This window comes from Passer domesticus, chromosome 7 (assembly GCF_036417665.1).
Source record: "Passer domesticus isolate bPasDom1 chromosome 7, bPasDom1.hap1, whole genome shotgun sequence".
In the NCBI taxonomy this organism is placed as follows: domain Eukaryota; kingdom Metazoa; phylum Chordata; class Aves; order Passeriformes; family Passeridae; genus Passer; species Passer domesticus.
In genome coordinates this window covers 44,387,736-44,407,654 of record NC_087480.1, presented here as the reverse complement: position 1 = coordinate 44,407,654, position 19,919 = coordinate 44,387,736, and the positions used below count along the sequence as shown (strand labels likewise).

Sequence of the window (19,919 nt, the reverse complement as noted above, 5' to 3'; positions counted from 1 at the left end):
GAGAAAGACAGAATATATCTGAGGGTAAATGTCTTTGTGGGTGTTGATGGGAGTATATGGAAGAAACCAGCAAGAACAGTGGATAATGGAAGATTGCTAGTGCAGGTAGTGGGCTTATCTATATGACAAATTGATGAAGAATGAGGAGGAAAACTATGTTGATTTAATGCTGGCAATTTGAAGCATAGGCTGCACAGCTGTTTCAGACAGAAATACTAAGATAAATTCAGAAGCAACCCCTGCTCTGACAGATTAATAAAAGACCAGGAATTATTTGAGCTTCTTAGAGGAAGGGATCACTAAAGAGCCCTTCAAATACCCAAGATATTGCACATAAGAATAGAAGAACAGCTCATCCAGGCCTTGCCTGTCTGTTATCAAGAACATGCTTTAAACTGAGAGTCAAGCTTCTCTAGCAGACATGAAAAAATACACACTACAAGTGAAAAAGTAAAGAACAAAGTGAACACTTGCTACTGATACAATTTTAGGAAAAAAGTCATTGGTAGAACCTTCAAATAGGCTACCTTAAAAAAGGCTTACCTAACATAAATTTTTTAAAAAGCTGTACTGGGTCTTTTGTTTCAACTGGTTTCTTAAAATCATTACTAGCAATAGGACCATTTATCCAGGTGAAGGTACAGACGTTTTAAACTTCAAAAGTCAGACAAAGCAACTCCATGCAAACATTTTCACCAGTGCTTTAAACATGCCTGTGATCACTGAGCCCTCCATTCTCTGGTCAAATACAAAAGGGCTCTTTCCCCTGGTTCTGCCAGCAGTGTACTCTGTGTCCTGCAAGCTCACTGCTGGCAATGTAAGCCAGTCATTCCAAACATATTTTAGCACATTTTACTAAACAGCCAGCCATGCTTTTTAGCTGAATTTCTGAAACTTTGATTTACGGGCATTATTGTCCAGTTCCAGACAACCCAGCACTATCAGAAAGGTTATACTGCATCAGCAGCTTTCCACTGCTCTGATCCAGAACCCTTTAGAAAAATTATACGGATTAATTCACAAACGAAAGGATCAGAACTGAGAGTTATGTTAGGAGAGAAGGTTCCTATTGAAGAATACTTCAGAAGTGTTAAGACTGCAAGGTAGCATTTAAAAAAAAGAAAAAAAAAAACCCAAACAAAAAAACAAACAACCAAAAACCAAAACCAAACACCCAAACCAGAAGTAAGTAGCTTTGGTATCCCTCTCCTGCTCCCTCAAAAGAAGGGAATACTTCAGTGTGATGACTCACTAATGAATTATTCACAGAAAGGTAGGGCTTTCTTTCCCAGAGGTTACAGCAATGTCAAGTGAAAACATGTCAGTCTGCCAAGAAACACCAATGGTGTGGAATATTTCAGCAGAAGGTGACACAATATCCCCGCTAATGATGTGAGCTCTTTTGGTGAGTCTATCTGAATTACATTCCTACAAAGGATGCCAGGCATTACCAATAATTTGATATTTAATTTTGGGAAAATTTAAAGATTAACAAGCTCCTCTGAGCAAATTGTAAAGCCAGGTTTTATTTTTAATTTATCAACACTGCCTAAGCTTATTATTCATCACACAGTGCTCTTCCAGCACTCTTCATATAAATAATAATTTTAATACTAAAATTACCTATGTTGTAAAAATGCCCACCACCATCTCATCTCAGTTCCGGAAAGAACTTCTCAGACTTCAGTTCAACAGGCAGTCCTAAATGTGACTTTCTCCCTAATATTTGGGTTAAGCCTATTTTTCTCACAGTCCCTGTAGATACAGTAGAGCAAATGTGGCATTTAGGATGCTTTTTGTCAAGCTGTTGGTTCTGATGGTCAAGAAGAAAATTCCTTTGTCAGGAAACCTATTGGTAAAAGATCTGTGGGTCTTTTCACCTCTTAAATACAATTTAGAAATAAATTTAATTTTTCTGAACAGATTGCAATTCACAATTTATGCCTAGTGCTAGTAAGAGGTCTAAAGCACTTATCTTACAGAACAAAATTTGAAATTCATCCAGTGGACTTGATTCTTATGGGAAAATATTTGTAGACTCAAGTGTGTTGTTCACAATCTCTCTCATCCTCAAGAAGAAAGTTGAGATCATTTCACAGAGTTCACTGCACTCATAAGTCAGTGGGAGGGGAATTTCACAAAAACTCCACAGCCTCTGTTCTGCACCTATATTAAGTTTTAGCCTACAACTGAAATTCATGTTTATGCAAATCTTGATTTGCCCACTATGCACGAAAATTAAGTTACAGGCAAGGAATTAAGAATAATTTCTAGACTGACCCATGCTCAGACACTTAAAAAAAAATAAAATCTAACACTACTTACAGATCCAAACTGTACAGAAATGTTCCAGCCCAAAGGTGGGGTAAACGGGCCCCTAAGAACTCGTGGTGTGTGAGGAGATGTGCTGTGCTGTGACAGCCCACGTCCAGAACCAAAGCTGGAATCAGTCAAGCATTTACGTGCAGGTACAGGAAGGATTTCCTTTAAAAGTTGTTCTCAAGCCCCAAGGTAGGACTAATGCACCCATAACGAGTTGGGTCATTATTCCTGCTCCATAATCACTGTGTATTTGCTGTCATATGGTCAGACAGGAGACTTCATGAGCCAGCATCTGACCAAGGAACTGTTGGTGGCCACCCTCCACTCCACCAAACTGCTTGGATCTCAGTTTCAATAGTTTTTATTAAGCTTGTGGACTAATTCCTACTATGCAACCTCCATTTTTAACCACAATCAGCACCAATGCCTCTAATGAAGACAGAATAAAACATTTCAATTTTTTAGGGCAATACATTTAACCCCTGAACAGTGACCACATGCTGTTCTTAGTAGTTTGTTTATGAAACTGCTTGCTTAAGGCTAATTAATTTTATCATGTTCAATATCCAGTGCAAGGTCTAGCTCTGCTTGACTTTAATTCACCTTACTCCTATCCTTCTCTAACTCTTTTGCATACATTTCTATGCCTGTCAGTCCTTTCTGCAATCCTTTTACATTCTGCTAATTTACTTTTAATTATGTGGCTATTGATCCAGTTATATTATTTCTACAATGCTTCTTTCTTTGTTCCAGGTATTAATGCCAGAGAGCGTTAAAGCTTTTGAATGAGGAAGTTCCAGACCTTTTCCATATTTAAGTTTCAGGGCTTCTTTCGTAGATTGATTCACATCTGTAGAGTATTGAGCTTTGAAATCCTCAGTTACATACAGATTTCATTTCCTCCTGTCATTTAATTTTATCTGAATCACACATCATACATTCCTCAATCAGCTCATCTAGAACATCTTCATTACTTAAATGAAACCTTATAGATGAAGTGAAAAAACTGTCAGCTATTATCAGCAGAAATAACCAGTACTATCAGTACTTCTCCAAGCTATTCTGAAGAAGTTAAATACTTCCATATGCAGGGCTGCCCACCCATCTGGTCACAACTCCTAGTAGTACTTAAAAGCTTTAACCACGCACAGAATGTTAAAACATAAAATGCTTTAAAAAGATCCCTTTTAGTATGCAAATTCAACCCTACAATATCCTACAGACTCACAAAACTAATAGAATTTTTCTATCATTCTCTGATTTTGAGGTGTTTTTGATTCAAAAAACAAAGCTACACTAAAGCTATTGACAAGAATTTGTGCAATTCTACCTTTTGTGATTATCACATCAGATTTCTCATCTGTTTTTCCACTACGCACCTGTAATCCATCTAACATAGAATCATTAAGGTTGGAAAAAAACCCCAAGACCATCAAGTCCAGCCTTTGACCTAATGCACCACACCCACTAAAGCCTATCTCAGTGCCACATCCCCGCACTTTTTGAACTGTTTCTCTCACTGTCAGCTCCATCATCATTGGAAAACACTTGAACTGACTTTTTCTTTTAACAGAAGGTAGTTTGGGCAGTCCAAAAATCTGTCTTACCCTGTTTCTTGGCTCCAGACTTATTTTGTCCATCATGCCAACCTCAGCCCCCAGAGGCAGATTACCAAAGCTATTTCCCATTTTCAGCTTCTTCAGTACGCAGCAGTACATACCATTATCTACCTTTTGATCAACTACCAGATAATATGTATCCATTCCACTCTGCAGAGTGGTTACCTAAAAATTGACTGCGTCATATTTTAAAGAGACATAATTTTGTTTAAAAATCATTTGCATTTCAGTCCATACTTTTACTGGAGACTCATTCCTCCAGCTTCCATGCTGATCTGCATGTTATTACATCACCTGGCTTTTTTGTACTAAAAATAATGAGCAAAAAATGATTAATTAATTAGATTATGCATTTAAATAAATTGCATAAACAGGGATTGTTGAAGCCTTTTTTCATCTGGGTTTAAGTTCATAACTTCCATTTTTGCTTTTATTGTTTCCTTTCATCTCCTTTCCTTACTCCTATCAGGCATGTTTCTGTGTTCCAGTGTGCATGTAAAATTAAAGCATCCTAGAATCAATAACATATTTTCATGGAAACCTTCAGGTAATTTGTTGTCTTGTGAGTAATCTGAATTGGTTCTGCTAAAGCACAGGTATGCTCCTAAAGTCCTCAAAAGGCACACAGATATCAAAGGAGATTTGCTCCAATCTACTCAAGGACTCTTTTTAGCAGAGGGAATAGCTGGAGGCAAGAATGGCTGCAGCACTACATGCAAAACACTTCTGCATTGCCTTATCAGCATAGGGCTTCAAACAGAATCCATACAGCTCATAGGAAATTATAGGAGATATTTTTGGCAGAGTGGGAGCCAAATATAAGTCTTCCAAGCCTAGTATCATTCCTCCTGGTGGCTTGAAGGGCTTTCTGAAACACAGAGATACAAATTCACATTCCTAAAGTATTGCAGCCTGCTAAAGAGCTGGAGTAATTCCCAGCTGGTTCAAAACCAGATGAGTTCACCACTGAGACCCTTCCCCCTACACCCAGCTATTGAGTCTGGCTCAGAGTTTGACCATCTAAGATATAGTCTCAAAGGTGCTAGAATGGTTTTGCTCAAGAGACATTCCACTTTAACCAAAGGTGCTTTCAGAGATGTTGCACATGGAAAATGTATCCTTTCCAATAGCTGTGCTCTGTTCATTGCTTTTTTTCCTCATGTGTATCACACGAGAACAAGAAAAACCTAAAATTCTAGTCTGTTTCAATAGTTTCATATACAGTTTAGAAATGTGAACAATTTGGTAGCACAAATAATTAAGTCAGTTTGAAGAGAAATTTTTACAGACCACCAAAACAACTATTATAGTATATATGGCCACAGGCTGAGAAATGCAATCTAGCAGATGGTCATTTGCTGTCTTAAGTGATATGGCATATAGAAAAGAAAATATTATTCTGTTAATGCTTCAGAAGCTCAACAAAGCCAAAAATAGCATGCAACTTTGCTTCATGGATTAAAAAAAAGCACAATTACATACTTAAGGCAGAAGGAACTGACCCGATTTCTAAACTTTTTCAGAGTATGGAATAGGTTAAGTGTAAATATTGTAGTAAATGCCTCTTAAGCCCTAATATATTCCTTCCTATAGTCTTCCTTTTTGAAGTCTACAGCATCCTTCTAGCAATTGCTTATCAGAACGATGAATAAAGAGAAATCTAATGCATTTAAGCTTTCATGTAATATGATAGGGATTAATTCCTAGGAGCTGGGTAGATACACCTACTCTCCCCTGCAGTTTCATCTTGCCTAGCAGCTTTCCTCTTTCTCTCAGTGGTAAACAAGTACCAATGCTAGCTACAGAGCTCACTGCAACTCACCAGCACACAGTATTTCAATGCCACAGTCCATCCACCAACCTCATTTTAAACAGAAGTTCTCTTGCAAATCCACAGAGTTAACATCATCAGTGCATTGCTATCACATCATCCCCAAGTGAAAAATCTGCTGGATGTAATAATGACCTAATTAATCTCATTGTTTTCCCTCTAAGACACAGACCAATCTGGTCTCTTTCATTTTCTCACAAAAGAGAAAACTGCAGGAAGCAAATGACTGCTTGTGTTGCCACTGTAAATCACATCTGCTGGAATACTTCCTTCCCATCTGATCTAGAGCTCCTGCAGCTGCAGTCTGACCATACTGTCCAAAGTCACTCTATTCTTGGACTACATCATGGTATCAAGTCTTGAAATTTGTTTCCCCTGCTATTCTTTTCCAGAATTTGGCAATAGTTCTTCTCTATCTGAAGATAAATACTTCTCAGTTTTCAAGACACAGAGCCTCCAAAATTGCACACAATGCAAACACACTAAGACATGATAAGAGGAAATTAAAAAACTCCAATCTACAAAATTACTGAAGTCTGCTCTCCTGTGCACTTATGCTCATGCACACATTTGCTATAAAGCATTCCCACCAGATACACCACAAACCTTAGCTAATCCCAAGCATGTCATGCAGTGGTGAGAGAACAGACAGTAGCTGGTTTGTTGCTTTTTATGTCTTCAGAGCAATGGGAAATGCTCTGTCATTTTAATGTCCACCAGAAGCAACAGATATTTTTAAGTCATGAAGAAATTTGAGGGGGTTTAAATATAAAATTAGGGCACATGAGTAGAACAGTTGTCTACTATACTACCAGTTTTATATGTATGTATCCTGGCAGGAAAGTTTTGAGGTTTCCTGAGAAGTTTTACCTAAGGGGTAAGAGATTTACCTAAGGCACAGGGTAAAAAACATTAATTCTTCTATAAATATCTCTCAGCTCTTTTTGAGATTTGGGCATCTCTTTTAAAGGTGTTGAAACTATTTTGAGCTATTTAGCAATTTCATAACAAATAAAGTTAGGAGAGGAAAAGGATGTCAGTGGGAAGAAGAATCTTAGACCAACTTCCCATTTTTCACCCAAGCGCTTTTCCACATATTAATCTTTGAAAAGAAAACTATCCCAAAATATTGTAAACACAGCTGTTCCCATTTTAAGCTTGACATCTTCTATGCTGGGTAAGCTCAGTGCTCAAAAGGACCCCAATATTACTCCTTTGTATTTTTAAATTATTCATAAGCCTGCTTCCCTGACCAATCAGATTGTCTGATAAGATACATTATTCTTTGGTCACTTTGGAGTCTCACCAGTTTCCAGATTTTTAAAATAACCTCCACTATTAACTAAAATGCATTATTTGTTTGCCAGGACCTAAAAAGAGCTCTTCATACACTGAGGACAGTTTTTGTCTTATACAAAAAAAAAAAAAAAAAAAAAAAAAAAAAAAAACCAAAAAAAAACCCACAAAAAAAACCCCAACACACAGTAACAGTCTATGCAAATGACAAGAAAGCTATCCATGAAGTAAATTCAGAATTTATACCTGAAGACACTTCAGGTACCCTGTCAGGCTGTGTGGATTTTCTTGCAGCTCTGGCAGAGTGTAATTGTTTACTTAACCTGGATATTGATTGTAGTTAGACTGCTGGCTCACTTCCTTCAGCTGCAATTCTCATTTTGGCAGCTTCACATACATCACTTGAAATTCCTCTCTGCAGCCATGCTGTTCACATTCTTTCCTCTGGGTCATAATCTAGTAACATGACCATACTTTCATTTCGGCATTATGATGATGGGGCTTTTTAAAAATTTTCTGATCTTTGTAGAACAAAAAGTGGAAGCTTTTAGCAAGAATGACCTTGAGTCACTGTCCTTTACAATTAGTATTATACTATAGAGTTTTATGGAAGAGTTCAGATAGAAGGGAGAGATTCTCCAGCAGTGTAGCTGCAATACGAATTTTCTACGTGTTTTATAAATACCTATACACATGTCACTTTCTATCAATTAGTACTAAATTGTTAATTAGGTTGCATGCTGTTTGAAATTTTATGTCAATAGTTCAGATGTGAATTTGAGGACTAAAAAAAAATCTCTTATATAAAACTTTGTTAGTAGTCATCCTGGTAGTAATAAACTAAGGCAAAAGACAAAAATTTGCTATCTAAAAAAAAATCGATTAAAACATCATGAGTATGGAGTGTTAATTCAACCACAATGCATCTTCTATATTGGTTTAAACACTTTCACCTACTACAAACATACTTAGGCTCCCCTAGTAAAAAGTTTTGAGGGTCACTGAAAGCATGTCTAAACATTAGAGATTGCTAAATCTATAAAGTAATTCTGTAAAGGCTAATTAACCTTGAAATGGTGGCAAACCCTCTGCCTAAAGGTCAAAAAATGATCACCAGTTTGCACAGTGCTTTCAGAGCCATTACACTGTACCAGCTGAAATACACAATTCTTCAATTGAAATGGATTATAAAAAGACACTAATAAAGAAATAACATTCATATCAACCATTGTCACTTTTTTTGGATTTATTTAACAAGCAGGACTACACCTGGTCATTGATAAACAGAAAAACTGAGGTCCAGTATAAATCTATTTCTCTTTACCTAGAGTTCCAAACTAGGCATGAGAAAAATTAAAACCAGAGAGAACTCCAACTCCTGTATCAAATGAATTCAATAGGCCTTGATATGCATTTAATGTATGAATATTTTGCATACTTTCTGACGAGGAGATACTCTAGTATTTCATGCTATACAGTACGGATTGCTAAATATACAGTTCCTCAAAAAACTAGGACAGCAGCACTTATTTAAAAACAAGAAACCATTTTTTTCAGCAGAAAAGACAATGCTATATTAGAACAGATAGACTCTATTTCACAACAATGCAAAGTATTACATCCTCTCACCCCCCAAAAAATGATGCTTTCATATCTAATGAAGCTTGAAAACGGGTTTTAGATATTGTAAAATATATGAGACCAAGTAGTGCTTCACCTGGAATATTTTCATGTCTAAAATTTGGCAGTAACATAACTTAAAAGGATAGCACATCTCCAGATATTGATCAGGGGTTTGTACAGCTGCAATGCCATAAAAATCATCTGCAGCTATAAAAGAGATAACATGATTATGAGTACACTACATTGTAATTTCCTTTGGGCAGTCAGAAAGGAAAAACAGTCTGATAGTCTCCGAAAAAAATAAGCTTGCAGGATATCCACCATCTGACAGATGAATCATTTTACAATATTCCAATTAAAGAATCTTCCAAATTTAAATTAACCACAACAAAAATAACACAAGAACTTAACAATTACCTTTCAACCACAAAACAAGAGGCAGCTGAAAACCTAAGCAGCTCACAAGTAGAGAGTTTTAATGTTCCAAGTTCCTTGTGAGTTCAGGCATGGAACATAAATAGTTAACCTTATTCTAAGCCATTAAACGGAGCTTACTAAAAAGCTTGCTCTAATAAATGGTATGATATGAAGGTCAGCCCTTAATTCACCATCAAAATATCTTCTGGGTGTAAACATAATGACTTCCGCTTATGCACTACACAACCCTGACAAGAATGCTACTTGACAATCCATTTCAGACCTAGAAAAACGTTCTCATTTGTGTCAGGGTGCTGAATGTCAGCAGATTCACTAACACGCTTATTTGCACTGCAGTGGTGGAACAGAGTAAAACACCATGAGCCCTCCATGCCCCGCTGCTGCCTGGCTAGGGAGATGGTGAAATAAAACAAGATTTAATCCTGTCCATATCACTGTGCAGTTGGTGAAACTTGACAAGTCAACATTAAGTATTCAACGTGGTATTGTGGCCTAAAGGGATCACATGCAGCTTGCACATAAGAGCAAAGGAATAGCTTGGTTCTGCTTCGGTGTTTGTAAATTTAATTTGTTCAAGGAAAAGCAACTCTGGAAGGGATTACTAGCTAAGATCAACACTCTTACCAAAGAAAAAGAGAAAATGCAAGTAGGAATAAATTGACGTTTTTGTAATACAAAATAGCTTTTTGGGCTTAAGTGAATAAATAAAATTTGGAGGCGACTGCAGCTCAACCCCAGCATATGAGAATATTCCACTCAGTGCTCCTGAGTAGGAGGGCTTGGGAAGCTAGAATATTTCATGAGAATTGCATAGGAATTTAGAAAAAAAACCATATTTTGCAAAATGTTACAATTTATTTAGCAAAATATTGTCAAATATAGTTTCAGTGCAATACCTATCTCTTTAAATAAGTGGGGCAACAATATTCATGCTACAACATCCAATATATTGACTTAATTATTGCCAAGATCTCATTCCACAGGTTCAGGGAAGGTTATCTGCAGTAAAACATGTAAATCCCTGGTGCCCAAGAAACATGGAGCCTGTGAATATACACACATGGAAATGAAGAAAAACCAAGACCTACAGCAATGCACTTCTGAAATAAAAGTACAAGAGACACCTGCAAATCCCCTTTGCTAAGTGTAGCTCTGTATTTACACTATCTGCAGTATCTTTGAATAGAACAATTAGTCAACTATTTTAAGTCATCTCTGGTCCTACAGCAGGAAATGAGCACAAATTCCTGAGTCTGTAAAATGCTCTTTTTGCTAAACAATGTAGGGGAGAGGGGCTGGCAACCCCCTGGGACCCAGCATGGGTGGGAAGGTACTCTGAAGCTGCATTTGCTTACTCAGCCCTTTCAATAGAAATTAGGGACAACTGGTGTAGAGGGTGGGGAGGACAAATGAAAGTAATCACAGAGCAGTCTCCTATTTTTTTTTAGCGTGGGTTCTTTTGAGATTAAATCTCCAAATGACTGTTAAATGCTATGCATATTTTTCTAGAGTGAAGGACAATGAATACCTTTTTCTTATAGATTGATACTTAAATATAAAGCACAGAAAGATAAGCACTGCCAGCAAGGAATCTAAAAATATGTCTTCTTAAGCTTGATTAATGAGCTAATAAAAAGTTATAATACAAAAAAATCCAATTAAAGTATCTTGTAATATTTCTCTCATACAGAAATAAAAAAACCAAGATCATGGTAAAACTTTAGAAAATTAGTATGATTCAGACAGCAGCCTTAATATTCAAGCCTACAGTACATCAATCTTATACTTTCTTTGACTGGCTGTCCTTTATTTATCATCTCTGATGTGTATTGTCTGAAGTTGTGGTCCTTGATGAGTTCTATTTTGTTATTGCCTCACAAGCATATAATCTGAATTTAAATAGACATATTAAAAACTTGGGCATTATACAGGTTGTAGGTACTTATTCTATTCAGAAAACCTGCAGGCCTCTAGCAGAACATGTGGAAATAAGGGCAAAGTCACTGGAAACTATATGCTATCAGCTATAGATGAAGTCAGAAAACAAACTAGCTATACTTCTCACTGATGGACAAAAGACAGAGTAGAAAATTTATATTGCAATAGTCACTTTTCATCAGTCTTTGGTACCTGACAGTAATCAGAGGGAACAGGAGCAGTGATGACACAGGAGAGGAGCCGTAAAAGACCCAGAGGTAGGAAGAGCTGGAGATTTAACACCAGCCGAGAAGCACCTGTGGCACAAGGAGCCCCAGCATGGCCCTTGCAGCACCTGGAGGTGAGCAGCACCCAGCCCAGGGTGCAACATTATCTAAGGGTAATGTTCTACAAGGAACACAGGCATTTTCCTCTTTTCCTTGTTTTTCAACAAGAGGAGCTTTAGACTTTAGTCATGCTTTTAGATATCCCAGTACCATTTGCTGGTGCAGATGAAGGGTCCAGCCAGCACTAAAACCAGACAGATGTGCTGGGGGTCAAGGGACATTTGCAGGTAGCACCACAGAAATTACTGCAGAGGGTATCCTAAGTTATCACTATCAAGACTCCTGTAATCAAAAGCAACCCAAACTCCCACTTAGTCTTGCCTATCAGAGAAGTTTTCAAAAGCAGCTATGTTGAGTTTGAAGTCTCAGTCTTCAAGTAAGATTTTAGGACCTTTGGAGCCCATAAGATCTATTCCACATAGTGTTTAATCAATCTTGAAATTTCTGTGTAACTGGCAGAGAACAAGGGAAAAGGCAGGAAAGACACAAGGCATCAATGTTCCTCCATCTTCAGGACTGCCTGAAAAGGGGAGATGACAACATGTATGTTGGAGGAAGGCAACATGGAAGGGTGGACTGTAGAGGTGCATATTTCAGTAGTCCTTCTGCTTCCAGAACACCTTGTTAGAACCATTAATTTAAAATTAAGAAAAGATTTGTAATTACAATATGCCTGTCCATGAAAGAACATGACAAAGAGATGGTCATGAATACCTTCAATATCCTCAACATCTTCTAAATCAAATTCCTGCAACAAATCTGCAAAACAGATAAATAAATAAATAAATTAAATAAAACAGATGCTTTATTAAATACTCGTAAAAGATTATGAAGCTAAATTGAGAACCACTTAAGGCAAATGTACCTGATTTCTGCTGCTTGTTTTCAGGAGACATCTCATTAATTTCCAAAGCAGATATGGGAGTCTTCAGCTATGAAAGACAATTCAATGATAAAACACCAAATTCAAAGTAACTGCAAACTATTTAATGAGTGGAATAAGTAGCCAGTCTACATGAACTAATACTTACCTGTGTTTTGTTGGGTTTCTCCAAAAGGCCTGGAAGTGAAAAATATTTTGGGAAATGTTATTTTTGAAAATTGTGGATACGTTTTACTCCATTCAACATCAACAGTTTCTACAACTAAGTATTAGTCACAAGCATTATTTCACCAAGAGTACAATACTGAATTCCATTCACCCCATCATGCAATATGTGTCTTAGTATACAAGAAAAGAACAATGCATATTCCCATCATACAACCTGGATTTAAAATATGATTATCACAGAACTAGGACAATACAGGTGAAGCAGTAAGGTCATGCTTATTAACAGAACAAGATTAAAATATTTAGTCCTTTTGAGGAGCTGAATCCTGCATTCTAAAAGTATTATTTCAAAAGCCAAAGCTGGTCTGCTGCAAGGAATGATGATAAAACAGCACTATGACTGTGATTATTCTGCAAGTGCTTAATATTGAGAAGCATTTTCTTTTCCATTGATGGGACTAAGAAAGCATGGGTGCAGACAGTGAAACCTCATACATGTCTAACAAGGTAAAATCAAGGCAGTGTTCATCAGATTACTGTGGGGGAACAACAGAAACAAATGTTGTCTGGTTTTAATCTACATTTATAATATAGTTCCAAATATTTTTTTAAATTTTGTCCAACATTAAATCATTTCCAAACCCACACAATCCCACCTATACTTCTCAAATCCTCTGCTTAAGTCATGTTATGGTTTGAGTCCTCTCACTAAAGAAGTATATGAAAGAATACTTAGAATTATTAAGAATGGCCCCATGGCAAGAATTTTATATTTAAATAAAATTCTCTATATTTTATATTAAAAAAACCAAACTAGCATTAAAAAACAAACAGTATTCAATTTCAGTAAACCTGGTGCTCCAGCAGTGTGAAAAGACCTTAGAAAGATTACCATAACCACCTTTTACCATCTTTTCACACTGATCCTAAACTTGTCTTAGTAGAATTCTTGTCTAAGCAGAATTCTGTGACAAATAGTTAACAACTACATTTGAAACTCCTGGAATCTTGTAAAGTTTTACTCAAGACACTCAAGAGACAGTGTCACAAACTATAGGCAGAAATCTTCAGCAAAAATCCCTGTACTTTTAGTCCTACTTTAGCTCCTGGGCAAAGCACAACATAAGCTATCAAAAAGCCATCAAAGGTTAAGCTAAGGGCGACAAAAATGCTAAGCCAGATCATAGCTGTCTTCTGCTGCATTATCATCTAAGAATGTTAAATGTTGAGAAAGGTCAGTCCTAATAGACATACACTGTCATCACTATGAAACAAGAACCTGAATCAAAAAAACTAGATACTCACTGGAAGAACACAAATGATGCAAATAATTTAGTTTCCAAACTGGCCAGCAAGTGCTGTGATTACTGGCATTAGTTAACAAACAATAAGCACTTCATTGGTACGGTTCGCACTCATAGCGTGACAGCATTTCTAAGACAGACACTGATAAAAGTTTACTTTAGCTTATTAATGCTTACAGACAAACATTAGCCCACCAGGAAGTTACCATTGTCACTTTCCCCTGAAACAAACTGGGAGCATGCTCCATGTCTCTCTGCAGCTGGGAGCAGCACACCACATGGCAATTTTCTTGACATTTCAGAATCCGCCTGTGTAACCTAAAACACATGAATAAGAATTGGTACAAATGCATTTTCAACTAATTGCTGTACAAAAAGGTCTTGCTAAACCAATTCATGTTGCACGGTATCAAGTATATTCTAGACACAAAAATGTTTTTTAAGGCCCTTGGCAAGAATCCATCAAAACACAGTATACTGGAAAATCACAGCAATTGTGTTTGTTTTCAGATCTTAAGCAAAAAATTCATACCACTATTCTGCCATGCTGACAAACCTGGACAACCACAAAGAAGAATTGACATGGTAACTCAAGATACAAGTTGTGAACCAACAGCCACATGTCTGCAGTGGTCCAGCATTTGTACTGAACTTGTATATGACATTCAAGTTGGTATGGACACTCCCATGGCATATATCCATATATCCTGTGGTAGTGAATGAACACAGTGCTGCTCCCAACTGCAAGAGCCTTTGGATTGAGCAAAGATTAGCAAGGCAGAGCTTAAAATTACATTGAAACTAACAATGTTTGAGCCTTGTATTTTTAAGAAAGGGACGGGAAGAGTCCATTTTTCTCCAAAGAAGAACCAGAGGGACTTAGCTACAGACCTTGCTGATTGCCATGGACAGAAAGAATGAAAAAGGCAAACAAGGCCAGCATGTGCAGTGCCTCTGCTGAACATAATTTTAAAGAGGACCAGAGTACACCTGCAAAAGGTAGAGAGGATCTGTTCAGAAGCAGCTAGCCATGGAGCTTGCAGACCCCAAGGGCAACAGCTAACCAGGTCAGACTTGGGCGGCATGGTGAAAAAGCAACAATCCTGCCAGCCTCTGTGAAAAGGTAAGAATATTTTAAGCAGCAAGGAACTTCATTGTTTCAGGACTATACTAGAAACCAAACTCAGCCAGCTGCTGTGACCCAAGCAATTAGCTCAACCTAACTTCATCCCAAACCTAAACGAGCAGCTGGCCTAGAGCAGAATTATTTCAAGGGCCCCCAGTTACAAACATACAGCAAAAGGAAGAAAAGAGGAAATAAGCCTTATCAACAGTAGTGTCCAAATGAAAAGGAAGCTCTCAAGTGATTCTGGATCTTACTTCTACTTCCTGCAGTGGAAACCCTTGTGTCCTTCACAATAAGTACCTCGGAATCCCAGGGAGATTCAGCATCTTCCTCTTGCTCTGCTCCCACTGTTAGAAAGGCATCTACAAATAAGGTAAGAAGTGAGATGCTTGAGTGTTTGTACATCCAAACACACAGGCTTCATTGATGAGGACAAACTAAGAAGCAAGTTTTATTCAAGTATTTCTTCTCACCCAGACACATCATGTTATCTCCTTTTGCTCCCTTTTCTTCCTTTCTATCAGAAGATGCACAACAGCTAATAAAGCTACAGGCAATACCCAACATGCTTGGGTAACATTCAGGAAGATACTGAAGTATCCTGCAGTTCTGCTGCATACAGAGTTAAGGTCTCTCCAGCCTGCAGCTCCAAAATTTGGCATTTGCCATGACTTTCCACTGTACCGGGGGTACCACAGAAACACTATCCAAAACCTCCTCACAAAGGTTACACAATGCACAAAGTCACCAAGAAACAATCCCCCCTTTGTTGTGCTACTAGGAAAGATCTTCCCTGACAAAGTTGTTACCCAGCCCCTTCCCAGAAGCTACACACCTAAGCACTGCCATTTAAAAATAGAGGCTCACACCTCAAACACTTAACCCGAACACACAAATGCCATTTCTGTCTTGGGGAGGGGTATTAAAATTCAAACCGCTTCCCTACAATTTTAAGACAATTTTAAGGTTCAGTCTCAGGGGGTTACTAGCCAGATTTTACTATCGTATTTCTATTTTAAGCTACTCCATTAGGAAAAATTGACAGATCTATGCTGCAGGAACTATGCTGCAGCCCAGGGCTTCTCCTTAAAGTAGAACTGTTAAGTGCTTGCTGTGCTTGACTCTAACCCCCACACAGCTTCTCCTGCAAGTCACTGACCAGATATTCCAGTCCAAGGTGCTGATCAGCTGTACCAAAGCATCAGAGCAAAAAACTGACTGCCACTTAAAACCACACTATGGCTTAGGCTGCCACATCACACTCAAAAAAGGCAACATCAATACACAACATGTTTATTTTGCATTATAAATCCTTCCTAACTGCAGTGTCCAACTTTCTTTAAGTTGCTCCCAGCTGAGGCAGCGCATCCTTTGGGCTCAACTCCTGAACTTCACGCAGAGCCCTCAGAGGTGCATAAAGATGGGGTGATTACACTCAGACCTCAAACCCTGGCTAGATGGAGAATGGCCACAAGGCTCCTCTTGCAAGTCTCCTCTGCCAGGCTAAGAGCTCGCCTCCACCCCTGACCTCCTGGGCAAGGACACAGGAGTCCGGGAATGAGGGTACTGAGGAGGCCGGGTCAAAAACGGTAAGGCGACGGCTGGCTGGGTCCAAGGGGTGTTTGGCAGCCCAAGCCAAGGGCTGCGCTGGGCTGCGGCGCCGCACTCCCACTCCTGCCGGTCGGCTCCTGCCGGGGAGCGCCCGGGGCTCCCACAGCTGCACCTGGGGCTCCCACAGCAGCACCTGGGGCTCCCACAGCTGCACCTGGGGCTCCCACAGCTGCACCTGGGGCTCCCGAGAGCGCTCCGCCTTGTCCCGCCCGTCGATCCTGTCCCTGTCCCTGTCCCTGTCCCGTCCTCAGTCCCTGCCGCACCAGGTCGCCGCTGGCGGCCACGCGGTGTAGCTTGCCCAGGTCCTTCTGCCGAAGCTCGTAGGCACCGGCGGAGCAGGGAAGGGAGCCGCTGCCGGGCGGCGGCTGTTCCTTCCTCCTCCTCCCGAACCCGAAGATCCTCTTCATCCCGCAGCAGGAACGCCGGCACAGTCCCGTCTAAGGAGAGCGACGGCGGGAAGCACCGGCGGGCTGTATCGTGCCTCAGGCAGGAACAGGGGAGTGGAGCCCGGCAGCGAGCTCGACTCGATGCGGCTCCTGCGGGGCGAACCTCGGGGGCGGCGGCAGCCCCAGCGCGGCCCGCGGCAGCCCCGTCCCGCCGCCCCGCGCACGGCCAGCTCCGCGCAGCTGCGGCCGCGGGAGGCGGGGAGTCAGGGACGGAGGAGTTCCCGCATGGAACTAGTGTCCCGGGGCACTCCGTGCTGCGTGGGTGCCGCTGTCGGGCTTGGGTGAATGGGTGACAAGAACAGACAGCAAGGATTAATGCAAGAGGAAAGGGGATGGAGCAGAGCTTCGGACATCATCTACTCACGTGCCTGAGGAATACGTGCTGAGGAATACGTCCGGTCCAGGTAGCTGGGATCGCAAGCTGGCGATTGAAATCTAGGTTAAGCTTCGGGTGGGAGCCCGAATAAGAGGCCGTGAGCTGCCAACCTTGGGGATATCCAAGGGCGCGAAGATGGGTGATGCTAGTCAGGCGAACAGACTGGGAGACACAGCAGGAGCCTGGAATTGCCTCTTTGGGTAACAAAGGAGATGAAGACCGGTGACGCCAGCGAAGTCCTTGAACATGGAGAGTGGGACAAGAGCCCAAGGCTCGGGCGGAAGAGCGAGACTGGCTCAGGGGGCCCCTGTGAGGCTGCAGAAGCCCAGAGGTTCTTTATGTAGGTGCTCTCCTCAGGGGCACCAGCTCGAGCTGTTTCTGTGCTACTGCACAGGAATAAACTGCTTTATGGAACGAGGTATCTGAGACTGCTATGGGAAAGCGGGATCGAGCCGGTCAGGAAGCCTGGTGTGACCGTGTGAGAGTCGCGGTGCGGGGAGATGTGCTCGAGCGAGGCACCCTCACCTCAGCGGAGCCGCCCGGCGTGCAGGGAGCCTTTGGCCCTGAGACACCTTTGGGCTGTGGGACTGTCAGAGCTCTGCGAACCGCCAGACTGGGAAGTTTCCCTAACACCCATGGCACACTCAGAAAGCCACAAGGTTGTTTACAGTCACTTAAGACTTGTAATATTAAAGGCTGGCAACTACCCTGCCCTAAAAGGCCTAGGCCTTTTAGGCCATGATATATACACACAACTAAAACTTTTTCACAGTCTGGTAGCTGCAGGATGAAAAGGTAAGCAGTAATTGAAAATAGTAGGCATAAAGTACAACCAGTGCAGAATGGAAAGGTTTGCATAGCTGTGACTGGAAACACCAGTTACAAGCAAAGAAGAATCATGCCTAGAAACTGCTGGTACAAATCCCTGACCTAAGATAAATTTTCCCAGCTCCACTGATTTCAATAGAAGTAGAAAATTTACAGCGGTAAAAGCTGTAGGCCATTTTATTGCCCTGATTATATTCTTGCCTGTGTGCAGCAAGGGATGGATATCATAGACCCTGGTTTACCTCTCACCCTGTGGAAGATGGATTTATTCCTGGGTAGTTTTAATGCGCTTCACTCATGAAGCAGCAGTAGGACTGGTGAAGAACAGGAGCACTTCACCCATTGCAAAGTCTGTGCATTCTCACTTCATCTGCATATGTGGGCTACTGCTGAGGGAGAGCAGTATATAAGCAGAGACATGAGCAGCAAATACTTCTGGAAGAGATCATCTGCACGGCCTTTGGAGGTCTAAGAAATTATGAAAATCCAGCCTCTCTCTACTCACTATTACATAGTTTTAATTGATGGGATTCAAAAGCAGTTTGAAAGTCTCAAGGCACTATTCTGCATAGGTGTGCATGTCATATCACATTTTCTCATAATTTATTAATTTTAATTCATAATTTAAATGAGAACATTGTAAAACATGACTCTAGCTGAAGATGTTGAAAATCAGTATTCTCTACCTTTTTCCTTTTTTCAGTTCTCTGCACCACGAATCTGATATAAAGGTAGAGGAAATTTAAAGGAAGTTTTTTGGCAGAAAAATAAAAGGTATAGCCAAACAAAATAACATGGGTTTGTATCTAGGAGTCATATTCTTTAAAAACAAGTTAACAGTTTTTATTTGCAAAAATTTGCTGCTAACCAAAGGAAGGGGACAGAAACAGATTCCTGGTAATCTGAGGAATTCACCTATGCATCAGCTCAACAGCCCTTGGCAATACAATTTGAATTGATGGTGAGATGCCAGGTGGGCAACTTCAATGAAGCCAAACATACAGAAATATTTAGGAATACCTGTGAAGACATTGTCACACATATTGCCATATTGTGTGACAGGAAACAGTTGATGGAACAGAAAAGATACTTCATTATGTCCTCTTGACCTCTTCTTATTACACAAAAGGATACTGAGTAAAACGGAATGATTAGAAAGATGATTAGGAGATTAGAACACTATTTTCTACAACATATAATTAACCACCAATAGTCATGATCCTCAATAGCAGCAAGTGGAAGGGCAACAGTTAATAAAGCAGTCAGGTGCTTGCACCAACATTGATTCCAACAGGATTTGCTAAAGAAACACCAAGATATTATAATAAACCTGCACTGATTCACTTTTTAAATACAGTTGGCTATGCTAACTGACAGAGACACAGAAATTTTGGTTGCCTCTGAGACATCCCAGCGTATCTGCCAATATTCAAGAAACACAAGGGTGCTCTGGCACAGGGGATCCTCAGTTATTAAAGGTGTTTGCTGGAGCACCCAACCAGAATACTCGCTCAGCAGCCATGGAGGTGGGATTCACTAGATTTTTTTGCCGAAAACCGTGAAATATCAAATGTATTTCCTCATGAGCTGCCTGCAGTGTTTCACGAAGGAATACTTTTCAAAATACTTTCGTTTGATTACGGGGTTTGCCTTTTCTAATTTGACAGCAAGGGAATCAAGATACACAAAGACAATGTTGTATCTGCCAATTTCAGAACCCGCCCACGACTCTTGAAATTTACATTAACAACAAAGTTGACTTCAGCTATCTCAGGCGGCGCCTG

General features: G+C 40.1%; 1 protein-coding gene across 1 annotated transcript in view; it reads right to left on the bottom strand.

The window, feature by feature from the left end:
- Window positions 1–17,555, bottom strand: part of LOC135305512 (uncharacterized) — a 48,622-nt gene extending 31,067 nt beyond the window's left edge. Inside the window, exons 1-8 of the mRNA XM_064429274.1 lie at window positions 17,471–17,555; window positions 17,296–17,352; window positions 16,749–17,207; window positions 15,175–15,236; window positions 13,955–14,066; window positions 12,425–12,453; window positions 12,259–12,325; window positions 12,108–12,152 (exon numbers count right to left, since the gene is read on the bottom strand). Coding sequence (XP_064285344.1) covers window positions 12,108–12,152; window positions 12,259–12,325; window positions 12,425–12,453; window positions 13,955–14,066; window positions 15,175–15,236; window positions 16,749–17,207; window positions 17,296–17,352; window positions 17,471–17,555 — 916 coding nt within the window. The remainder of the gene's footprint in view (window positions 1–12,107; window positions 12,153–12,258; window positions 12,326–12,424; window positions 12,454–13,954; window positions 14,067–15,174; window positions 15,237–16,748; window positions 17,208–17,295; window positions 17,353–17,470) is intronic.
- Between the last annotated feature and the right edge of the window lie 2,364 nt (window positions 17,556–19,919).